Source organism: Lactuca sativa, chromosome 5 (genome assembly GCF_002870075.4).
Source record: "Lactuca sativa cultivar Salinas chromosome 5, Lsat_Salinas_v11, whole genome shotgun sequence".
NCBI lineage: Eukaryota > Viridiplantae > Streptophyta > Magnoliopsida > Asterales > Asteraceae > Lactuca > Lactuca sativa.
In genome coordinates, this window is record NC_056627.2 from 86,085,180 (window position 1) to 86,105,536 (window position 20,357).

The window sequence follows — 20,357 nt, forward strand, 5'->3', positions numbered from 1 at the left end:
AAATTCACTTTTTTTACGTCATTCAGCGTCGTGTCGGTTCTGTCGCGAAAGTTCGACGGGTCGGGTCATAACTTCTTCATTATAACTCGGATTTCGGCGTTCTTTATATGCATAGAATCCTTGTAACATATACTACAACTTAGTTAAGATTACTCCTTCTAAATAATCTTCCATCAAAAAAGTCATTTTTGACGCTTATCGTCTCTAAATTGACTAGCCCGGATCTACGGGCGTTACAAATATATTAGAACTTATAATATATTAATGTAAATCACTAGTATCCTTTTTCCTCATCTTGTCTATCCAATTGTCCCAATGCCATGCAACCCAAATAGACCATGCCGGGTCGGGTCAAGTCTTACCAATTATAGTTATGGACTTAGACATTAATCCAACAAATATCCAATATTCTTCAAACCTAGAGATATGAGTTGTTACTATGAGTTGGTTATACATTGATTGCATGAAAACGCATTGGTAACTCAATGTTATAAAACGTGTCTTTGTGTATGATCCAACAAGTAGTAGAACAAGCCATATGAGACGAAATTTATCCATTTCTTTTACCTTTGGGATAAAAGCGATATCTGTGGGCCCCTCGATGATTTAGTGATGACACCCCGAAGTGCTTGGCCAAGCCACGACTAATGTGATTTGTTCAATTAGTCTGCCGTCATAAATCGGAAATCGGGAAACAACAAATGGACAGAGAGAATGATTTATAATCCATGTCTCATTCCATATGATATCTAGAATAGGGGAATATATGATCCCTTATCTAATGGACAAGTCATTAACAAATGTCAGAGTTTATCGACAATGTCAGAGTTCGACAGCGGCTTTTGAGAGCTACGATTGCCAGTTAGGTTTTGAAGTCATACTCAATAATAATTTTAGACTTATCCAAGTGGGAGACTGTTGGATTAGTGTCTAAGTCCATAACTATAATTGGTATGTACTTGACCCGACTCGGCATGGTCCATTTGGGTTGCATGGCATCAGAACATTTGGATAGACCGGTTGTGAGAAAAGGACATTTGTAACATATTAATATATTATAAGTTCTAATATATTAATATGAAATCATGTTATTTAATTAGTATTGATCAAGAATAAATTTGGACTTAATTTAGTGATCAAAAGAGACTAATTAAATATATGGGGATTGATTGTGTAAATCATTCATTCTTATATATGTGGGCTTATGATCCATGATTCCTTATGTTAGGTTTAACCTATGTGGTGACCCATGGATACTCCATGGAGGTTAAAACCCATGGAGCATAAGGAATGGGTAAAGTCATGGGTTACATGGTGTAACCCTAATGTGCACACTATATAAGGACCCCTCTAGCTCAAGAAATTGGCACTAGTGACACATATATGAGGGCTAGCCGATTTAAGTATGAAGTGTCTTCTTCTCATGGTTATTCCATGTGTTGGTGATTTTGTGTGAACCATTTGAGGTGTTACTTGGGGCACTAGGCTCTTGAGCTTCATGGAGTCAAGCTACATCAAGAGGTATGTATTCTAACTTGTTATATTACCCAAGTATCAAAAGATTGTATGCTAGATAGGGTAATACCTTGGAATATTCATATTTACATGTGTAATAGAGAAAACATAGATCCAAGATATTTAAGGTTGCATGTACACCATAGGAGTGTTAGAATGCTCATAACCCAATATTTACATCATTACAAGAAGTAGAACTTTCACCTGTATGGTCAAATATCGAAAACATTTTAATCATATATTATTATAAAAGAAACAATTAAATATACATAAATGAATGCAATGCAAAATCACATGTAATTAATAATAAAATCCTTATATAATCATACATGATTAAAAGAAATAGTTGAAAATAGATAAACTAAACATATGTCAATATTTATTCAAATATTAAAAAATGGATAATCACATATGATTAACACTATATTAAAAATACTTATTAAAAAAAGTAATTAATAATCACATAAGATTAACAAAACATATTAAATTAAAAAAACAATGAATTACTTATAATCACATGTGATTATATAAGGAATCCATTATTAATCACATATAATCATATAAGGAATGTAATGTATGATCACATGTGATTGTACATTACATACATTGATATATATTCAATTATAGAATACATCAATAATTAAAAAAACAATAACTTACTTATATAATCATAACACATTAAATAAGTATATAAATTTTTTTTACCTGAAGCACTAAATTTTGGATTTGATAACTTGAATGTTAAAAATCTTCATCCATGTAGTTATGGATTTTATGACTTGAATGTTCAACATCTTCGTCAACATCTTCAATACTAATTTGATTTTCATTTCTAAAGAAATTCACATTATCACTTGTAAAAGACATTATGAAACGATATAACCTATCATTAACAACATAAACAATTATTATTACAACATATATTAATCATATATGATTTAAAAAAACTATAACATAAAATGTAAATGTTCATAAGATTTATGATTAAAACATATATCAACGAACAAAACACAGGGGATTTAGGAACAAAAATTGGAGAAATAGCTGAGATTTAGAATCAATTTCGTAAAGATCATAAGGAATCAATATTTTCTCAATGTATACCATCGACCATAGATACGTCGAAAGACAGAAAGAAAATCAGATGAAATCTCGTTGATAAGAGCAAAGTTACAAAAAATACCCCTGAAAGAGGAACATACGTATTTTACAGCTTCTAAGCTAAAAAATGTTCTCAAATGTTCTCATTTGAGCATATATATATATATATATATATATATATATATATATATATATATATATATATATATATATATAACAAGGTAACTATCAATATGTAAGATGATTGTCATGATGCAAGATAATGACAAGATCTTATACAAACCGAAACCGAAAGATATGCGAATTATAAAGAAAATAAAAATGATATTTTTTAACATATGTCCTAAGGCACACATAAGAAACATTAATTATGAAAAATATTATCATAATTAAATATGAAATGCATTAATTATGTCGTACATTAACTACGAAGAAGATTTTGTATAATTAATGTATTTCACATGTAATTATGATAATATTTCTCATAATTAATGCTTCAGGAGAAAATCTCAATAGATATTACCACTGTACCAATCAAACGCTAATGACTAATTATATTGAACAACCATAAGTAGCTCTATTATATCTTTATCTTTATCTTTATCTTTATTCTTAATAAAAGACTCTCTAAACAACCACATGACATCTTCTTAAACCTAAGAAGGATATGAATGCCATGAATATGTGAGATTGTCTTTTTAACAAAAAAAATGACAGAAAAATGGAAAAAATGTCATCTCCTTTGTTAAAATAACAACCATTTCTTCAACCATCTATTTTGCTTGTGAATGTGATTTTGTTGATTGTTATATTCTAACTACTCAATGATTAATCCTTATTATTGTATGATTTAATAAACATATCTTGGGCAGTTTTCTTAAGAGATTAAAGCTTATGAATCTTCATGTAGTTTGAAGAAATGGCTGAAATAACTAAGGGATGACATCTTGTTCCTGAGTCGAAAAGGCAGAAGATAAACAAGGAATGGTTTAATAGCAAAAAAAATGAAGCTGAAGACTTTAAGACAAAGAACATTGCAAACAGGTTATTTTTAACAGGGAAAACACCTAATTATTTTGCTAATTGTTTTTATATTAAGATTGGAATGATTTGTCAAAAAAAATGACAACTAATTTTATAATTCTTTTTCCAAGTATAACTTAAGTTTGTTTTCTTTCATTTTATGAAGATGTTTCTAATTACATTTATTATCTTTTAGTATTTAGATTATTGGTTGTAGCCATGACCGAACTTTGTCTTAGGAGCAGTATTATACAAATGATTCTTATTTTTGTTAGGTTAGAGTTTCGAAGTTTCAGCATAAATTTTTGTTTTCATTTATAAAAGAAGTTTAAAATTTAAGTTATATTATCTAAGTGTTTGGTTAAATAGACATATTATCTATAATTTATATAATATCATCACACATATTAGTGTTGATTCAATATCAATCATTAACGTGACGAACTATCTACCTTTTAATTAATTTGATGAACTTTCTAATTTCAAATAGAACAATGTTATTTCTATGATTGATTGTCTTTATTTTTAATCATCTGTAACATCTACCCATACCGCCAATGCTTGTTTCCACTCATTGAAGATTCTATCTACAAAAAAAGGTCAACAGGGGTGCCTTTTTTATGCGCTGTTTTCCCAAAGAAGCTTTGCTCCTTTGGGTGCTAGGCGCATTTATTTTTTTTCAATTTGTTTAATTTTCTAATTTTTATACAACATGATTATATTAATTTTAGATAAAACAATGTTATTTTTTTAGTGACAAAGAACATGGTTTGGCATGTGGAATTAAAGATTGCACAATTGAACATAGTGATTTGGGTGTTTAAGAGATATATTGAATGTATATGGTGTTACAAAATCAAGCACTACGCGGTTCGAGCCTCAAAGGTAACACATGTTGAAATGAACTTCAATCTTCAATTCTTCCATGATTCTTCAATTTGGGCTCTAGGATGTGAGACCATACAATCCGAGCAGCAACGAATGATCAAGAGTATTCCAAACTCCAAATAATCACCCAAAAGTTGCGCATAAAAACACACCCCAAAAATCTTCAATAATTCCAAACCCATTTCGAATACATCACTTCCGAACTTCCAATTGCATCATCTCATGGCCTTCAAAACTTCAAGATCACTTCGGTCTTCAAATCCGCGTAATATGAAAAATTCAAGTTCGAATTTCCATATTAAACTTCTCCCCCTTTTTATAATCGAAATTTGATTATAAAAATCCAAAGGAAAAAGAACATGCTCTATTCGGAATTTTTCATGTTAAAACTCCCCCTTAACATGTGGCATAAACTTTGTGCTTCAATCCGGAAAATCCAAAAAATATTGAATTTTTAGTTTCGTTCACGGATCGCCTTTGATAAAAATTTTCAAAAATGGGTAGAAATTATCAATTTCAAAATTCTGCAGTGACCCGTTGCATCAAAAACAGCCAAATATGCGAAACACACTCCCATTTGCGAAATTGGGTAGAATGTGTAAATTCGCACAAACTGCAGGGGCTTGAAATGCACAATCTTCAATTTTCAGCAAAAACAGTCCTTTTGCGAATTTGGGTGAAAAGTGTCAAACATGCTAAATTTGATTTAATTTGCGAAGTGTATAATATTCAAAGGTGCAGGGGTCGTTTTCGAAACTTCTTCCCTTTTGTTCTCCAAACATGCGAATTGTAGGCTTTTTCATACGAAATCATTTGTCAAACAAACAAAACTTTAAGGGCCAGTTTCATAAATTTGTAGGCTTTTTCATACGAAATCATTTGTCAAACAAACAAAACTTTAAGGGCCAGTTTCATAAATTCGACTTCTTCTTTTTCAATTCATATAACACGCTTCGCATTAATCACCTCTGCATTTTAATCCACATACTCTTCGCATCTTTCAGCCAATATCACCAACTAAACAAATATGCGAAATTGATTGTGATCCAAATGCGAACTCAACAGAACTGAACGAACTTTCTGTTTGTCTTCCAAAATGCGAACCATTTCACAATCTTATATGCGAACTTCAAAAAATGCGAACTACCCGGATGCGAACTCGCACAAATCAATCACATAATTTTCTCAACAAATGCGAACTGAATATCTCCATTAATCACATTCGCATCTTCCTTCAATTTCCAAAATCAAATTCGAGTTCTATTACTGAATCATCTGAACCTATCGACATCATAGCTTCCGTCATCAAGAACAATCGATCGACTCCAACACATCAATCGTTCTTCATTCTTTTCATTATAGGGACCCCAAAATCAACATCGATCATCAAACCAAAATCTCAACATTGAAAAATTAATCCATATGCTTCGATTTTTCGCCACTCCAAATTAATCAATTTCGTCTGCAATCAGTCGACCTACAACCCAAATTCTAAATCATTCCAGTCGAACTTTCAAAATCAAAAATATTCGATCTCCAATCTTTCAATTAGAAATCAACAGTTAGCCACAACATCAGGTCATAAACATTGATTTCAATCCTTCGCATCCCACTTGCTACTTGACCACCGCTACTCGTTAACTAACATTAACCGAGCTGTTCTTTGTTACTTTCGTTAGTTTGACTTTTCAAAGTCAACAAACCATAAACACGAATTCGATGATTCTGGGGTCAGATTTCAGATCAAACACATTATTCAAACTGTTCTTCATTCCCATCAAATGTTATTGATCGATTTTATCAAAATCAAAACAGTCAAAATCGAATTTAGCTTCTATTAACCACAAATTCAGTCGAAATCGATTTTAAACAAAGATTAAGACTCGATCGAAGAGATGTTTGATTCACAGTGAAAGAAAATGATACACATGAACTCGATCTAAAAGAAAGTCACGAAAGGTACAACACTTTTATGCATACGATGAAGAACAGACATAGTTAATATTCCAAATTGATTTAATTAGCCTTTGGGCTCCACTATTAATGAAATCGGATCACGGAAAAGAATATATGGACTCAGAATTATCGGATTCAAAGAAACATATGGGCCAACAAAAAAATATGAACAGTAATGGATCATATGAATGCGAAACATACGACTTTTGGGTATCAAAATGAATCGATGAACCGTAACAATTATTATTTTGATTTTGGGTCAAATTTTGAATCAAACAAACAATTAAAATTCGAGAATCAAATCGAGCAAATGAATATGAAATTGGATTGGGCTTTGATCAAAAAAAAATTATTGGATCACAACAAATGGGTTTTTCATCCAATGAGTCAAACGATCACAAATCAAAAAATGTAACGCACAATTCAATGAAATTAAGAGAGATCATTGAGAGAGACACACCAAAATTGATCAAATTGCGACAAAAATTGCTAAACCGAGAATCGTTCTTCAAAAGTCACGTTGATCGTGAAAACCAAGCTCTGATACCAATTGTAGTGACAAAGAACATGGTTTGACATGCGGAATTAAAGTTTGCACAATTGAACATGGTGATTTGGGTGTTTAAGAGATATATTGAATGTATATGGTGTTACAAAAAAGATCTAGATCTAGACTACATAATTGACACACACTTACACACTCACTTCTACATCTCTCAAGCACACCTCTACAAGTGGTGTGAACACACTATTTATAGAGGTGTTTACAAGTCGCTCTCTCACTCTAACAAACAAATGGGTCTAAAGGCTAAAGCACCACATGGAAGTGAGTTTTATAAAAGTCAAATATTTACAAAGTTGAATGAATAACTTTGCACCCCAACAATTTTTACCACTGATTATCTTTACTTTTGTCAATTTATTTAATTTTATATTTCTGTATACACACTACTAGAAAACATAGGGTTTTCCTACGGAAAATAGCTACGGAAAATTTCCGTAGCTAATTAGCTACGGAATTGCTACGGATTAGCTACAGAATGGGATGCCCTATTCCGTTGACGTCCGTAGCTATTCCGTAGCTAATTAGCTACGGAATTGCTACGGAATAGCTACATATGCTAATCCGTAGCTATTTCGTAGCTAATTAGCTACGGAATGGCTACGGGATACCTACAAATACTATTTACCTACGGATTAGCTACGGAGTATGCTTTCCGTTAGAACTCCGTAGCTAATCCGTAGCTAAGTAGCTACAGATTAGCTACAGATTTTTCTTATTTTTGATTTTTCGGGCACCAAACGTCGTTTTTTTTTTGCTTCGTTTTTTTCACACCTCTACTATAGATGATTATCTATATTTTCACCAACTTATAGCTATTAATATCGTTCATAAAGTCGTGTGCCCTTTCGGGATCAAGTACTCGTTTCACAGTTTAACATTGTAATGCCTATATTTTTCACCAACTTCTGATGGATTATGTTTTTTTATATATATTTATATACATGAATGAGTTGTGGTATATGTGTACGTGTATATGTGTATGTATACGTGTTTGTGAGATGTATGTGAACGTATTCATAAGCATTATAGTGTTAAACCACTAAACGAGCAATGGATCTCGTATGTATACACGCCTTTATATATGATATTAATAGCTATAAATTGGTGAAAATATAGATAATCATGTATAATAGAGGTGTGAAAAAAATGGAGCGAAAAAAACGACGTTTGGTGCCCGAAAAATCAAAAATAAGAAAAATCCGTAGCAAATCCGTAGCTAATTAGCTACGGATTTGCTACGGATTTTTCTTATTTTTGATTTTTCGGGCACCAAACGTCGTTTTTTTTTCGCTCCATTTTTTTCACACCTCTATTATACATGATTATCTATATTTTCACCAATCTATAGCTATTAATATCATTTATAAAGTCGTGTATACATACGAGATCCATTGCTCATTTAGTTGTTTAACACTATAATGCTTATGAATACGTTCACATACATCTCACAAACTCATATACATCATCATCAACAACATCAACATCATCATCACTATCATCATCATCATCATCACCATCATCATCATTATCATCACCATCATCACCACCATCACCACCACCACCATCATCATCATCATCATCATCATCACCATCACCACCACAACCACCACCACCATCACCACCGTCATCACCATCACTATCACCGTTATCACCATCACCATCACCATCATCACCATCACCATCACCATCACCATCACCATCACCATCACCATCACCATCACCATTACCATTACCATCAACATCAATATCACCATCACCATCACCATCACCATCACCATCACCATTACCATCAACATCAATATCAACATCACCATCACCATCACCATCACCATCATCATCACCATCACCATCACCATCACCATCACCATCACCATCACCATCACCATCACCATCACCACCACCACCACCACCGCCACTACCATCACCACCTATTCACCACCATCACCATCTCCATCACCATCACCATCACCACCATCATCACCATCACCACCATCATCACTATCACCATCACCACCACCATCACCATCACCATCATCACCACCACCATCAACATCAACATCAATATCACCATCACCATCACCATCACCATCACCATCACCATCACCATCACCATCAACATCAATATCAACATCACCATCACCATCACCATCACCATCATCATCACCATCACCATCACCATCACCATCACCATCACCATCACCACCACCACCACCACCGCCACTACCATCACCACCTATTCACCACCATCACCATCTCCATCACCATCACCATCACCACCATCATCACCATCACCACCATCATCACTATCACCATCACCACCACCATCACCATCACCATCATCACCACCACCATCATCACCATCACCATCACCATCACCACCATCACCACCATCACCATCACCATCACTACCACCACCATCATCACTATCACCATCATCACACCACCATCACCATCACCACCATCACCATCACCACCATCACCATCACCATCACCATCACCATCACCACCATCACCACCATCACCATCACCATCACCATCACCATCACCATCACTACCATCACCATCACCACCATCATCACTATCACCATCACCACCACCATCATCATCATCACCATCACCACCATCACCACCACCACCACCACCATCACCATCACCACCATCACCATCACCACCACCACCACCACCGCCACTACCATCACCACCTATTCACCACCATCACCATCTCCATCACCATCACCATCACCACCATCATCACCACCACCATCATAGGCGAGAGAGATGACGGGGATGTGGGAGCATACCCGGGAAGATTGAGTTACCGGAGGGAGAAATGTCCGATATCAGTGGGGATGAGGGGGAATCTTATGTTACTGTAGCTAAGGATGAAGAATTTTAATAATAATAATAATAATAATAATAATAATAAAAATAATAATAATAATAATAATAATAAATAATAATAATAATAATAATAAATAATAATAATAATAATAATAATAATAATAAAGGAATGCACTTCGGTATTGTATAAAACAAATTAAGGAGCTTGTGTATATGGATGTGGCATGCCCGGCCTGTTGGTTGAATGTTTGACATTGTACATGTAGAATCTGAGTTCGAATCCTATTGCCCCCATTTTTTTTGCGTTTTTCTAGTCCCTGTTTTTTTAGCCTCCCAAATATTTCTAGGTTTTGTTTACCCGCTTCCTTTTCCCCCAAATATTTTGAGGTTTTGTTTCCCTCCCGAATCCGGCCGCCTCCAATCTCCCACCTTTTCTTCTTCAACCCTTTTGTCTTCAATTTCATCTGCAATCGACATCACCATCACCGCTTTAGCATCACCACCGATCGACCTTGCTGTCACCGCTAAACCAACCTTGCAGTGAGTTTTTGATTTCTACTTCCTCAGTCGCATATCTCCTGCTCGATTTCTTCTCTGTTGCTGCTCGATTTCATCTCCAAGTAAAACGCTAGACTTATTTTATTTTATTTTTTGATATTTACTTCATGTATACAACAATAATGGGAGTTTTTGATATCTAATGCTCAATTACTTGTTTTTTTTTTCAATTTCTACTTCTCGATGACTCCATAGAAAATGTTACAATTATAGTAGTGATTATATTGAAGCTTAATGTACATACAGTTACTATGATTCTAGCTTTTTGTATACTAGAATTACCATTGACAAATCCCATCAACATAATCGTGGGATCATTTGTGGCCTTTGATATCATGACAAGTAAATATAACTTCTTAAATAAAGTATATACTCCAAACAACAGAACATTGTCTTAAGATTACATTTACAAATTGAGACACATTTAGATTGATTTGATGAATAATTGAGCAAGGGGCTACAAGGAACTCATGTTTACAAATTGAGATGTATTTAGGATGATTTCTTGCTTTGACCAATGCTAAAAAGTATGAGATGATTGATTTTCCTGATTTTGTTTTCAGAATTGAAGAACTTGGATTCCTTATGCCTACAGAGATACAAAGACAAGCTCTACCAATTCTACTCTCTGGCCAAGATTGCATTCTCCATGCCCAGGTGAATATTTTCTTAACTGCTTAAGACTTTTTCTGTTTTTACATTTTTCATGGAACATTTCTTAATTATAATGTATTGTATATATCAATACCAAATTTATCCCTGTGTAAAATGGTTCATTTATGAACATTATCATATAACCTCTTCCATGATTTATCTACTTACTTATTAATATTATTATTTGGTTCTAAAGACAGGTTCAGGGAAAACTTTGGCATACTTTTTACAGATTTTTTCAGTAATAAACACACAAAGATCAGCTCTACAAGCATTGATTGTGGTTCCAACTAGGGAATTGGGCATCTTTTTCCTCCTTCCGTGTCATCTTTTTCCTATTTTGCCCCTTATGTTGCTTTGGTGAGATTCAATATTTATGGTGATGAAACATTCATTTCTGAAATAGATTTCTCATTTTTAATTTAGCAAATGAACATTTCCTATTTTAATTCTTACAAGACCTTTGTTGTTGTGATTGCAGGTGCTGATGGTGCTGTCAAAACACAATGACTTTCCTTTGGTTCCATTATTTAGTCATCACCTGGAAAAGGCAAGGTAAATCCAAACGTGTGAAATTTTGATAAATCTTGTCATTTAGAAGTAAGGGTATTATTGTCCATTTAATGTTTTGCATCTAAATATGTTATGTTTATTTTAAAGGCTGTGGTTGTAAGCATTGATCCTTGTAGACAATATTTGACAAGTGAAGATGAGGTTGGATTCAAGGCTATTAAACTAGAAAACATGGGTGAGTAAGAGTAGAATTATCAATTATGTATTTTATGCTATACGATAAATTTGAATAACTTATAAATTTTTTGTTTTGTTAGGCCCAAATGAGGAAGCGTATGCCTTGTATCAGTGCACTGTAAGTGTTGTAAATAACAACGTATTTTTCAGTTTGACCAAATTTTTTATTTTGTTGTATAGATGATGTTTATTGTAATATTTATTTTTGGAAAATGATGTTTTTGTAATGTGTTAAGCACTTAGTAATGTATTTGACATTTTGTAGTTTAATGTAATGAATTTTTATTTCATTTTGACCAAATTAATTGTTTTTTTATTTAAAAAAATTATTGTTTTTTTTTAAAAAAAATAAAAAGCAATTAGCTACGGATTAGCTACATAAAATCCGTAGCTGTTTACTTCCGTAGCTATTCCGTAGCTATTTAGTTCCGTAGCTATTCTGTAGCTATTAAATTCCGTAACTATTCTGTAGGAAATCCGTAGCTATATATTTATGTAGCTATTCCGTAGCTATGGTAGCTACGGAAAATTCCGTAGCTATTCCGTAGCTAATCCGTAGCTATAATTTTCCCACGGGCCATTATGCTACAGGGATTTTTCCGTAGCAATTCCGTAGCTATTCGCTTATAGCTACGGAATAGCTACGGATTGTGCTGTAGCTATTGCACCAGTTTTCTAGTAGTGACAATATTATTATATTAATTTAAAATAACAATGATATAGCTACGGTTAACATATGAATATATTTTATAAAAATAAATATATGCAAATCTATGATTAATAAGTATTATTTATATATTTTATTTTGTTTTACTTTGTCAATTGTGGATTTATGAGTAGCTAAGAAAGTACCCGTACAAAGAGAAAACTGATTTCTTATTTATTTATTTATTTTTATTTTATTTTTAAGATTTGATCATTTAGTCAGGTGCTTTGGGTCATAACAGTAATTTTATATGTCATACACAATCTAGTCCACCTCATCACATTCGCTATCCAGATGAATCATTCAAGCATCTAAGTGCTCGGTGGAGAAGACGAACAGATGTTCATGCTTTAACATTAAATATAACAAACAACCCCTCCCCCTCGACTGGCCCACAGTTTTTCATGTGAAGCAGGTGACCGTCAAAAATGGTCATAACGTAAATGAGTTGGGCAAGTCTTATGTAATCGAAACCATAATTTCTGCTTGTGTCGTTCACACCACCCAACCACTCTAACAAAAACTAGTACATTCAATCCTATATAAAGATAAGGATGTGTTGCCTGCAGATGTGCATTTATTTAGAATGTATATATCATCACTTGTACAGTACAAATACATCCTTATTTTCAACGTTTTACCGATATGGCAAACAATTTATTTAGATCTTTGAAATAGGTTGCTTACTGTGGGTAATAATATGTCAAATTTGATACAAAAGTCTATTAATTATAACAATTTTACTAGAGAAAGCCCAATTAATCGGAAAAAGATGACACATTATACCAGAAATTTTTTTATTTAAAATGGAACTAAAACATACATGTTGCTCTAGTATTTCATCATATTAACCCATTATAATTTGTTAGTGTTAGGCCATCCACAATGGGAGTTGTATGAGGGTTTAATGTAATAAATGTGAATATAATATAAAGGAGAGAGAGTGTGGAGTTGAATGGCCATTGAACGGTGGAATGCAGTTGTAATTGAAAATTTATTAATTTTTTAAGAATTAAAGTGAATGTGTATATTCTCTTTCCTAGTTGGCAATCTATACAACTCTCCATGAGTTTAATCCATTGAAGGTGGCCTTACATGAAATAGACTGTCATGTTACTTGAAAGCTAGTAAACGGTCATACGTCTCTTGGTTTACAATATGCCCAATTACTATCAAATTGATAATTGCATGTAGTTGACAAAAGATTTAGTTTTTTTTTTTTAAATGTAATGGGTGTTATGACATCTAAATGCCATCATCTCATATGTCATGTCACCCCATGATGTTATAACATCAAGTCAGAAATTGATTATGAGCATCTTTGGCAAAAATAGTTGTTAGTTGCAAACGGCTAGCGGGTAGCTGGTAGCGGATAGTGGGTAACGTGTAATGGGTAGCTGGTAGCGGGAAGCTATAACTTTTATTTGTTATATCAATATTTGGCAAAAGTAGCAGGAAGCTTTTGAAATATATAAAATTACATAAAATGACAATTGATTAAAAATAAATAAATATATAAATATATTTTTAAGGGTAATTATAAAAATTGATTTCAAAAGCTCAGTAAACGCTACATGAAGTAACTTTTAGATTTTGAGCGTTTTGTTTAAACTAAAAGGTAAATACTCGTACTACCAATCGAAGCTTTTTGTTTAAACTAGAACATTTTGTCAAAAGCTAAAAGCTAGAAGCTTCCAAACGTTTCCAAAAACTTCATACCAAACACGCCCTATATGTTATAACACATATTAAATTCCATGTCATCATTTTCTTTTTATTTTTTTCGATTTAACTTTTAATATTTATAAAAACAAAATTAATTTAATAAAGCATAATTTTTTTAATTAAACATAATATTTAAAAATCTAAAAGAACATTACAACAAGAAAAAATAACATTTAAAAACAAAAAAAAAAATACATTTTTGCCCCTACATTATCTCTCTACGTTACCATCGTACGTATAATCAGTCAAGTCTTCTCGAAGTTGCCTATGTTTTCGTGCTTCTTGAATATCAACGACTCTATGTAAATATTATGTTGTCCCTCGTTGAAATTGCACGTGTCTAGGATCTAAGTCGATCACCATGTTATGCATTATGATACATGCATACATAACATCTTGTAGAATGTCTAACTGATATGGTTGTGTCGCATGTTGAACTATGTGTCATTTTGACTTGTTAATTCCAAAAGCACGTTCCACAACCTTACGTGGTCCTTCTTGTCTCCATTTGAAAATTTTGTCTCCTGGTTCTATTGGGTTTCGAAATGGCTTCACAGATGTTGAATATGTTGGATATATTTCATCTATAAGGTAATACCCAAACTTATATTCATTTGTATTCACTATGAAAGGAGCATCCAATGTTATTCCTGACAATATATTGTCGAATAGTGATGATTGACCAAGAATGTTGATGTCGTTGTTAGAACCTGCAAACCCAAAAAAAACATGTCAAATCCATAAATCTTGGGAGGCAACAACCTTTAATACCAACGAAGGCATTCCATGATGACCACTTGTATGCTGACATTTCCACCCCACGAGACAGTTTATTTAGTTCAAATGTGTGTAATCAATACATCCAAGCATCCCTATAAAACTATGTCTTTCTTTATGTGCCATATGTAGTTGTTGCATATCATTCAACGAATGTTTGTGCAAATAAACGTCACCTAAGGTTTGACAAGACATCTCGCCTATCTTTACAAACTTTCTCTTACAGTTCTCTCAAACATTTTCATATAATTATCAATCGAATCAGGTGACTCCCTTGTAGCCATAAGTTTCATTACATCAACACATTTCTGCAACCCTATGAATCATCACTTACCTCTTGCATCATATCTCATTTAGACAAACTCATACCTAAACGTAGATTTAATATGTAAAAAAAAATATATTTAAATTCATACCTAAACGAACTCGAAGACTTAATCACATGCAGCGAACGTCCATAGAATGTCATTCAAGTGGGTTTTGTTATTTTTTTTTTATTTTTGTTTATTTATTTATTTATTTTTTTAGTTAAAAAAACAATTCTTTTTAAATATATATACACTCGCTTTTAACGTTTATAGTTTTTAAGCTTTTTGTTTTCTTTTTTTGGTTTTTTCTAAATTATTATTTTTCCTTATTTTGTTTTTTCTTTTTTATTTTGTAAATATATTTACTACATACTTGAAGCCACTAGTGTTTTTCTTTATTTTTGTTTTTTTAACTAAATATCGGTTTGATTTTCAACGTTTAACAATTATAAAATTTTAAATAAGCAGAATAATAAAGATGATAACACTTTCCATTCATACTTTTTTTTGAATCATATTATTTTTGGATCAAAAAATTTTAAATCAAATTATTTTGAATTGTAGTATTTTTAAATCAAATCATTTTTGAATCATATGATTTTGGATCAATAATATATTAAATTAAATATAGTTTTTGTTCTAAAAAATTATAGATCATTATATATTTTGAATCATTTAATTTTGAATCATAAAAAATATAATTAAGGATTATAAAATCTTTGACACTAAATATTTTTAGGTCGTAGCAAATTAAATAAGTTGAATCAAAATGTTTTTTGAATCATAAATATTTTGGATTGTGTTATGTTCAATAAATTCTTTTAATAATATTTTGTAAAATTAATAATAATTACTTCAAAAACTTATTTTTTCAAAAATGTTTTTTAAAAAGTTATTAGTATATTGTGTAAAAATATCACTTAAATTTTGATTTTGGAGAATTTTTTTCTGTTTTTTTTAATATTCTTTTTCAAATTCTCATGATTTTGTTCATTTTGTAGATAATTAAATTTTAATAACTTTGGTTTTTTCAAATTTTTTTTTCCTAAGAAAGAAGATTTTATGACCAAAAAACGAAGTGGGTTAAAAAAACCCACCAAATAAGGGTTTGACATGTGACAGTAAGAGCAAGATGAGGGGGCGGAATTCACATGCTGTTTTTTTTTCAATCTTTTATTTTACCCATTTAACCTCCAAACAATTAATCTTTGCCGGAAAATGTCAAAATGTCGCACATAATCACAAAAACACTATATCATCTCGCGAGATATTGACGATAAATAAAACCAAATCTCCACCTTTTATTTTTTCAATCCTAAGGCAAAGATTTGTCCTAGTAGTCCTCATTTATTTTTAAGTCCACACTCGATCTATCTTTTATATATATATATATATATATATATATATATATATATATATACACACACACATATGCACACACACACAGATGCATACACACACACCCCCACACACACACAAAGAGAAAAAAAAAAGTTCTTTTGAGAACTTAAAATTTTGCGAGAAGTAAAAACTCTTAATGCGTTCATCAATTTTCAAAAATAAATCTATCAATATTAACGAAATGCAGCGTCTAAGCCATATCTAGCCTTAAAAAAGATTTAAATATATATTTTTTAAAATGTTATGTTAAATATGCATGCATAAGCAGTCATATGAATTGCGGACGCAGATATGCATGCATGTATTTATATAAATCAACAGTCATATGGACTACGGATGCATGCATGTGTGTGTGTATACACACATATATCATCAGTCATATGAGCTACAAACATAGATATGCATGCATGCATATAGATGAACAATTATTTTAGCAGTCGTCAAATGTTATTTTTTCAGCCAAGATATGTCTTAGACTCTATATTTCATTAATATTGATGGTTTTAGTTTTGACAAATTATGAGCAGATTAGAAGTTCTCAAGTTGTCGTATATCTTTTGGTTCTCGCAATAACTCAACTATATATATATATATATATATATATATATATATATATATATATATATATATATATAATGTTTATTTAAATTTTCTAAATACGTAAGCTCCAAAAAATTAATATATAAACATATAATGTTAGTATACACGTTTTTCAACTTTGAATAGCTTTTTCATAATTACTAAGGGATTGGACCCCCAGTGTCGTGCAAAGAAACCTTGAAAAAGATGAAACATTTTAAGAAATAAGAATATTAATATCGAGAAATGTGGCTGTAAAAGACATCTAAAGTCATCGCTAATGTAACCTCAGAATTGGCTCGTAGCTACTACTCAAATAATGCTACTATTGAAGTCATTGCTAATAATGTCACCGGTATTGAATAAGACATCGCTAATACTTTCATTGCATCAATTGACGTTGTCTGTGTTAAAGAAGTATTTGATGATGTTGTGCATGTAGTATTAATGCCGAAATACCATAATTATTTCAGCTTTTCCACAAACGCCATAAGAAAAACATCCATGTCCTTCTCGTGGGCTTTAGGGTCTTGAATTAGCAACCATTACATGAAGGAAGACTTCTTCATACATAACTATGGTGGAAGATTATATGAGTACGAACGACCAAATGCTTTGAGGATTACAGATGTTACCAAATGGATTAAAACCATCATCTACAAAACCTAAGCGTGCGTTCAAGCCCTTAGGAAATGACACATCATACCCACTTTTGATTGTTCCGTACTATGTCAACTCAGGTTTTTTGTTGTGTGCCTTGAATAGAGACATCATCGTCTGTAGGTCACAAGAAAGTGCCAGAACACCTTATAAGATAGCTTTTTATCATTTGTGTTTTAGTCGACCCGCTGACTCTCATTACAAACTTAAATTTTCTACAACAACTTATGTTCTTTCTTGATATACAACTTTATCAACTCGTAACTCAAGCCAATCTTTTTTAGTTTCTGTTTTGCAAGATAATGTGAAGGGGATTTTGTTTCATTTCGGAAGGGAAAATTTCAACAACATAAGAAGTTGATTGAATGAACTATAAGTCATCTTTTATCACTTTGATATGCATCAAATTTGCTACGAAGTCATGGGAAGAAAACGATGTACAATCACGATATAATTTTGATTGGACTCTCTCTAAAAGCATTTAAAATCCATCATCGACATCGCTACACTTTGTATCTAAGTTCCCTTCGTCGTGGTTGGTATCATTTTCACTCACCCGCCCCATAATGTTAGTGATAGTTTTGACCATCTTGTTACTAGGCTCTACGTCTTCTATAATTGAAGGAATTGTACTTTCACCATGATACTTCCATTTAATAAAAGGGAATTAAACCCATTCTGATATATATGAAATTTAATTATTGTTGGATGTATAAATTATTGGTATCAAGTCTTCTACATGGGCATATGATTTGACCTTTTGTCGCTGGCATATGCTTTTGGATCTCTCGATAAAAGATTTTAGTCCTTGTTGTAACTCCTTAGAGTTACAGTTTTCAATAGTAGTCCATGTTTTATCAATAGACATGTTGCAACCATAACATAATTTAAGGTTTTGGAGTTGCTCCACGAGATCTAAAATTTTGATTGAATAATCATATGGGTAGACTAAACTAAAAATCAATGATTCAGAAACATCGAAACATGAAAAAAAAAAAAAAGATGGACAACGGATAGTGTGTTCACAAAGGCAGTCTTGTAAACTCAACTTTTGAAATACTTAGTTCATATGTGAATGTGTATACATTTGATCATTTAATAAAAGTTTGGCAACATTTTCCCTTACGTTCGAAGTATAATTATAGAAATATATACATAAGCAGCAAAGAGAAAATGACAACTTAATATATCTTAAAAAAGAAATCATGTAATAAGCATTTGCATCCTAAATGAGATAAATACTCAAAACGCAATCCCAAAAATAGTGAAAACCCAAAAATAATTTATAAATTAATTTCAGATGAGTATTTCTAGGTACTTGATGATTAAAACGAAGCCAATTAAACTAAGTGTGTTTGATTTAGCCATGCACTTTAATGACGTAAAAAAGTATGTTTGGCTTGTCAATGATAAAGAGCATGTTACTGCCAAAGACGTCGCCCATAATACTCTTATTACTTGTGACAACAGTGTAATTAGTTTCAGATTCGGAAAATATTTACAGAAAACATTACAGTATAAGGGTCAATTGAATTGGAAAATATTTGATTAAATTCTTGTGAATTTTCAAGTCGGTAGAATTTCATAATCCCACAATATGAAAAACAAGAAAATATACTTTATTACAGTATAAAAAATCCATTTTAAAACGATATAAAGGAAAATTGATTTTGAGATTGAAAATATGTATGCCATCATATACGTTGATCATATATGTATATATACATATATATATATATATATATATATATATATATATATATATCCCTATTCTAATAAAAGAATAGGTTTAATCTTATATTGACAAGTGTCATGCAATTAGAACCCCTCATTAATGTTATATATCATTTATCATGCCACTTGTCAACCTATTAATTATTAATTTTAAATTTTAAATTTTAAATTTCTCACTCTAATTTTATTAAATTTATTAAATTAATAATTGATTGTTCATTTTAAATTTCAAAATTTAAAATTTCTCTCTTTAATTATATTAAATTAATAACGTTAGATTAAAAAACTAAAATAAAATTAATATAAATTATAAAATGATATAAATTCACGTATTTATTTAAATCAACGATTATAATTTTATATAAATAAAAAAATATCTCTTAAGTAATAATTTATTTAAAATAATTCATTAATAATTTTGATTTTTTAATACGAAAGTTTAATTAATTTTATAACAGTGGTTATCACGGGTTACAAACTACTATATATATATATATATATATATATATATATATATATATATATATATATAAGAGTAGCTCTTTTGCCATGTGTCATCATATTAGACATTTTAATTAATGTGTTGCCACTTGTCAATCTATTAGTTTTCTATTTT

General features: G+C 31.5%; 2 protein-coding genes across 2 annotated transcripts in view; one reads left to right on the top strand and one right to left on the bottom strand.

Moving 5' to 3' along the window:
* Positions 1 to 10,133: 10,133 nt before the first annotated feature.
* LOC111911976 (ATP-dependent RNA helicase DHH1) lies at positions 10,134 to 12,141 on the top strand. Its single transcript, XM_023907746.3, has 6 exons — positions 10,134 to 10,429; positions 11,011 to 11,104; positions 11,298 to 11,461; positions 11,583 to 11,656; positions 11,762 to 11,849; positions 11,932 to 12,141. Exons 1-4 carry the CDS (start codon positions 10,134 to 10,136, stop codon positions 11,587 to 11,589), a joined length of 561 nt encoding a protein of 186 aa, XP_023763514.1. The 3' UTR covers positions 11,590 to 11,656; positions 11,762 to 11,849; positions 11,932 to 12,141.
* Positions 12,142 to 14,726: 2,585 nt separating this feature from the next.
* Positions 14,727 to 20,357, bottom strand: part of LOC111911974 (uncharacterized) — a 7,554-nt gene continuing 1,923 nt past the window's right edge. Inside the window, exon 2 of the mRNA XM_023907741.1 lies at positions 14,727 to 14,992. Coding sequence (XP_023763509.1) covers positions 14,727 to 14,992 — 266 coding nt within the window. The remainder of the gene's footprint in view (positions 14,993 to 20,357) is intronic.